The sequence below is a fragment of the Balaenoptera acutorostrata genome, chromosome 8 (assembly GCF_949987535.1).
Source record: "Balaenoptera acutorostrata chromosome 8, mBalAcu1.1, whole genome shotgun sequence".
NCBI classification, from domain to species: domain Eukaryota; kingdom Metazoa; phylum Chordata; class Mammalia; order Artiodactyla; family Balaenopteridae; genus Balaenoptera; species Balaenoptera acutorostrata.
The window spans coordinates 101,405,136-101,411,522 of NC_080071.1; the positions used below are offsets into that span (position 1 = coordinate 101,405,136).

At 39.2% G+C, this 6,387-nt stretch overlaps 1 protein-coding gene across 1 annotated transcript; it reads left to right on the forward strand.

Annotated features, from left to right (window-relative positions):
- Window positions 1-3,982: 3,982 nt before the first annotated feature.
- LOC102999739 (60 kDa heat shock protein, mitochondrial-like) lies at window positions 3,983-6,024 on the forward strand. Its single transcript, XM_057551922.1, is given in 1 exon segment — window positions 3,983-6,024. A coding segment is annotated over 1 exon segment (1,407 nt). The 5' UTR covers window positions 3,983-4,035; the 3' UTR covers window positions 5,443-6,024.
- Window positions 6,025-6,387: the final 363 nt, after the last annotated feature.

Below are 6,387 nucleotides of genomic sequence, written 5' to 3' on the forward strand. Positions count from 1 at the left end.
TTTAAAGTATAATGAGAATAGAAATTTTTTTAATGTAAAAATAAATCTTATTATCAAAATAAAGAAGAAAAAATTATATCAACATATTTGGGAAAAGCACTTGCTAAAATTCAATACCCATTCATCTTTAAACTAAAAAAAAAGTTTTTAAGCAATTTAAGAACTTGCCCAATCTGTGTACCTAAAATAAAAAAAATAGATAAAAGGTAGATAGACAGACAGATAGACAGGGGTAGAGCGAGAATACCTAAACACACACCTGTCACAGTATGCTTTCACATTTTTTCTATGGCCTGGTATAGCTGTGGCTCTCACACAATCACTTGGAGGGCTTGTTAGACCACTGGTTACTGGGTCCCATCTCCAAGGGTGTCTGATGCAGTATGTCTGAGGTAGGGTCCGAGAATTTGCATTTCTGCTGGTCTAGGGACTGCACTTTGAGACTAATTGTGGTTTTGTATAAATAACATTGGATTGTATGTGATTTAGAGGTTAGGTAAACTGCTGTAAAGTATCTTTTTATATAGTGTGGAGAAAAGGGAACCCTCCTACACTGTCGGTGGGAATGTAAATTGGTGCAGCCACTATGGAGAAAGTATGGAAGTTCCTTAAAAAACTAAAAATAAAACTACCATATGATCATCCTGGGCATATATCTGGACAAAACTATAATTCAAAAAGGTACATGCACCCTTATGTTCACTGCAGCACTATTTACAATAGCCAGGACATGGAAGCAACCTAAATGTCCATCAACAGATGAATGGATATAGAGGATGTGGTACATATATACAATGGAATAATACTCAACCATAAAAAAGAATGAAATAATGCCATTTGCAGCAACATGGATGGACCTAGAGATTATCATACTAAGTGAAGTAAGTCAGATGGAGAAAGACAAATATCATATGATACCACTTATATGTGGAATCTAAAAAAATGATACATATGAATTTATTTACAAAACAGAAATAGAGTCACAGATATAGGGGGAAAAAAAAAACTTTATGCTTACCAAAGGGGAAAAGGGGAAAGGATAAATTAGGAGTTTGGGATTAACAGATAAAAATTACTGTACATAAAATAGATAAACAAGGACCTACTATATACCACAGGGAATTATATTCAATACTTTGTAATAACCTATAATGGAAAAGAATCTGAAAAAGAATAGCTATACACATGTATAACTGAATCACTTTGCTGTACACCTGAAACATTGTAAATCAACTATACTTCAATAAAAATAAGTAAATAAATAAAATCTCTCTTTGTATAGTCTCTGTTTAATGATATCTTGCCAGTTATCTTTCCAACCTCTTGACTGATAACTGCCTTTTTTCAAAATTTCTATTTTTTTTGAAATGTTGATGTTCCATATTTTTCTACGAAATTATCCATATCCTCTTTTTTGCCAAAGTTATGCAAAATAGTCTCATAATTTTGTTTTTCTACATTTTTTATTTTGTTTTGTTTTTTCTTATTCCTAATTTCTTTTTTCCTTAACTGATTTTGTGAGAGCTGTCTATTCCGTTGGTCTTTAAGAACAAGCAAAAACAGATTTTGTTTTTACAATTGTTTTCTAAGTTTCATTTGAACTGATTTTTTTTTCAAAATTAACTCCTTCTCATTTTTTCTCTACTTTGCTTTTGCTATTAATGTGGGTTCTTAGTTCCTTTATTACCAGTTTCTTTAATAATGTAGACATTTGAGGCTATAAGTTTATGTCTGAGTATAATATTATTTGTGGCTCTTGGTGTGCATTTCCTTTATTTATTGATTTCTAGATATTTGGTCATTTATGTTTTATTTCTTCTTTGAATCCTTGGGCATCCATAAATGCCTTTCTTCTGGCCTGACAGGAGAATGGTACCAGAACTGGATGGAGGGTTCCTGGGGTTTTGGTCTATTTTCTTCAGTGATCTGTAAAGTTCTTCCACTGTCTTTAAGTTCCCACTCTTGTAGATTAGAAAAAATTCATTTTCCTTTGTTAATAAGTTGTTCTTGTAGTCTGAACGCATGTGTTTCCTTTCTTCCTTGGACTTCAGAAATTTTCCAGGAAAGGTATCTATCTTTCCTAGAACCCAGCCTTTTAAATCAGTTAACAGGTTTTCTTTAAATCAGTGAAAATATTCTCTATTAGTTGTTTAGCCATTGCCTCTTCCGCATCTCTTCTTTCTTCTCCTTCTGGATCTCTTACTATCCATATGTTAGACCTCCTGGATTTGTCCTCTGGTCTCTTGATTTCTTCCTCATGATTTCCGTATCTTCATATTTTTCCTCTGAGAGAAATACTCCTTACCCTTGGTCTTCCAGGCTACTAATTTGATTCTCTCCTGTTGTACCAGTGAACATGATCTCAGAAATGAGATGGAGAGAAATACACATACGCCAGCAGGTCCTCCAGAGCCAGGAATCTCTGACAGTTCTTCTCAATATGGAAACATGTACACACACACACTCACTTATGCAACACACCAAATTCACACACACAGACACACACATACACCCTCCACATTTCTACAAGGGGGTTCTGGGTCTCTGAAGGCCAGTTCTGTCTCTGGGACCTTAGTCTTCACACCAGGACTTGGCTGCTGGTCCCCAAGCAGCTCTCAGGGGAAAGCACAATCCTAAGAATGTTCTCCCCCACATGGATGCTGGCAGAACCCTTAGCCCAGTGTACACCTTCTCAGCCTGACTGGCACAGCCATGCCTCCAAGGAAGGGGGAGCAAAAGACCCCCTCTCACTGAAGCTCAGCCTTTTTCAAGCTTGAGTAGCCTCTGTAATCACAACCAGTTGTATGGTAAACCCTAAGGGGCCTGCTGGATAATACTCTGACCTCCACTAACCAGATACTGACAGCCAATTACCCAAGGAAGTCACTCTGGGGACAGGGACACGGGGTCAGAAAAAGATTAATCCCCCACAGAGACACTTCGGGTGGCCCTTTTAGCTGAAGGGAGGATGCAAAATTGGGCAGTGAGGAAGCACAGCTAAAATAATAAAAATGGTTCCTTGGTCCTCTGTACCAATGTGTTCACGTTTGCTCTGCTTAGAATCCACTGAACCTGCACCTCATCTATCCCATGCCTGTTATGTACTGGGCACCTGGCACATCTTATCTCACTTGGTCTTTATAACACTGTAGAAATAAGTTATTATTGCCTCCACTTTTGAGTCACTAGAAGGCAACACAGTCTCCAAAGACTGACTGGCTCAACCTTCTTCCTGTAGACAATGCTGATAATAGAAATGGATGCTAGAAAGCTATGACATATTTTTTGAGCAGCATAGATGCTCAGGAGCCCAGGTATGTGGGCAAACTTGGTAGGCATCTGTTACGGCTCTTACATTTCCTAATGCTTTTCTTTAAGGTGCATGGTTTTCGTTAGCCTGTGGAATTGTACTTTTCCCAACCTCTTTCACTTTCCAAATCACTCTAATAGCCATCATTTCCTTAGGTCTTCTGCAATCTCTGTAAGCCAAGAGGATAAGGTGCCTTTCACTTAATCTGTCCGTAGAAGGACCGTGAAGCCAGAGAGGTAAGATTATTTGTGCAAACCCTCACAGCTAGGGGGCAGCATCCCCGAGGCAGGAGCTACACGTGCCCCACCACACCCAAAACCTTACCTCTTTTAGTTTACACCCACCCACACAGAGCCAACAAGTGATGAGGGCACCTCCTGAGCCACATCAGCCCACCTGACGTTCAAAACCAATATTATTTAAGCTTCTAACAGTTTCTCTTTAATTTTCAGATTAATCAACTAGTCTTTAGGCTTTCTGGAAGATTCATCATTCGCCCTCCAAATACTTGCTCTGAGGATGGGAAAGCTAACCTGGCTGGTAATAGATCACCAAGAATGTTATCTCCAGTTAAGACATCAAGAGGTGTACCCAGATTCGAAGAACTTCCAATTTAATCATTACGACACCAACTAATCTTATTTCTTTCTTTCAAAGATAACCGAGCCCTCACTCGCCGCCGATGGCCTGTCTCGTCGCACACAAGCTGTGCTGCTGCCCCAGAAATGCTTCTATTGCCCGCAGTCCTTCGCCAGATTAGGCCAGTGTCCAGGGCATTGGCTCCTCATCTCACTTGGGCTTATGCCAAAGATGTAAAATTTGGTGCAGATGCCCGAGCCTTAATGCTTCAAGGTGTAGACCTTTTAGCTGATGCTGTAGCCATTACTATGGGGCCAAAGGGAAGGACGGTGATTATTGAACAGAGTTGAGGAAGTCCCAAAGTGACAAAAGATGGTGTGACTGTTGCAAAGTCCATTGACTTAAAAGATAAATGTAAAAATATTGGCGCAAAACTTGTTCAAGATGTTGCCAATAACACAAACGAAGGGGCTGGGGATGGCACCACTACTGCTACTGTACTGGCACGCTCCATTGCCAAGGAAGGCTTTGAGAAGATTAGCAAAGGTGCTAATCCAGTGGAAATCAGGAGAGGTGTGATGTTAGCTGTTGATGCTGTAATTGCTGAACTTAAGAAGCAGTCTAAACCTGTGACAACCCCAGAAGAGATTGCCCAGGTTGCTACTATTTCTGCAAATGGAGACAAAGAAATCGGCAACATCATTTCTGATACGATGAAAAAGGTTGGAAGAAAGGGCGTTATCACAGTAAAGGATGGAAAAACACTGAATGATGAATTAGAAATTATTGAAGGCATGAAGTTTGATAGAGGGTATATCTCTCCATACTTTGTTAATACATCAAAAGGTCAGAAATGTGAATTCCAAGATGCTTATGTTCTGTTAAGTGAAAAGAAAATTTCTAGTGTCCAGTCCATTGTTCCTGCTCTTGAAATTGCCAATGCTTACCGTAAGCCCTTGGTCATAATTGCTGAAGATGTGGATGGGGAAGCTCTAAGCACACTCGTTTTGAACAGGCTGAAAGTTGGTCTTCAGGTTGTAGCAGTCAAAGCTGCAGGTTTTGGTGACAATAGAAAGAACCAGCTTAAAGACATGGCTATTGCTACTGGTGGTGCAGTATTTGGAGAAGAAGGACTAACTCTAAATCTTGAAGATGTTCAGCTTCATGACTTAGGAAAAGTTGGAGAGGTCATTGTGACCAAAGATGATGTCATGCTCTTGAAAGGAAAAGGTGACAAGGCTCAAATTGAAAAGCGTATTCAAGAAATCATCGAGCAGTTAGATATTACAACTAGTGAATATGAAAAGGAAAAACTGAATGAACGTCTGGCAAAGCTCTCAGATGGTGTTGCTGTGCTAAAGGTTGGTAGGACAAGTGATGTTGAAGTGAATGAAAAGAAAGACAGAGTTACAGATGCCCTTAATGCTACACGAGCTGCTGTTGAAGAAGGCATTGTTTTGGGAGGGGGTTGTGCCCTGCTTCGGTGCCTTCCAGCCTTGGATTCAATAACTCCAGCTAATGAAGATCAAAAAATTGGTATAGAAATTATTTAAAAAGCACTCAAAATTCCTGCAATGACCATTGCTAAGAATGCAAGTGTCGAAGGATCATTGATAGTTGAGAAAATTTTGCAAAATTCTTCAGAAGTTGGTTATGATGCTATGCTTGGAGATTTTGTGAATATGGTGGAAAAAGGAATCATTGATCCAACTAAGGTTGTAAGAACTGCATTACTGGATGCTGCTGGAGTGGCCTCTCTGTTAACTACAGCAGAAGTTGTAGTCACAGAAATTCCTAAAGAAGAGAAGGATCCTGGAATGGGCGGGATGGGAGGAATGGGAGGTGGTATGGGAGGTGGCATGTTCTAATTCCTAGAATAGTGCTTTACCATCATTAATGAGCTGTGAGAGGAAGCTCAAGGCAGCGTTCCTCACCAATAACTTTAAGAGAGGTCAGTTGAAGGAGATGACTGAAGAAAAGGCTGGCTGATGTTTAAGAAGATCACTATAACCATCAGTTACTGGTTTCAGTTGACAACATAGAATGGTTTACTGCTGTCATTGTCCATGCCTACAGATAATTTATTTTGTATTTTTGAATAAAGACATTTGTACATTCCTGGTAAATGAGTATAAGGGCCATGCACCAATGTACTGCTTTCAATTTAAATCACTGAGGCACTTTTACTACTATTCTGTTAAACTCAGGATTTTAGTGATTGCCATCAACAGTGAGAAGTTAAGAAGCAGCCTTTCTGTGGAGGGTAAGAATAATTGTGTACAGAGTAGAGCAATATTCAATTATGTGACAACCTTTGTGTAATAAAAATTGTTTAAAGTTAAAAAAAAAAAAGATAACCGAGCAGGCAAAGGTGAAATTTGGCTTCCCCTGTTTAATATTTCGGTTACAAATCGGTGAAAATGAGACAGTCAGGAAAGCAAAGAGGGACCTCCTGCTGAGCCATTGTCCATCAAAAATTGAAGTTACATTAATGTATT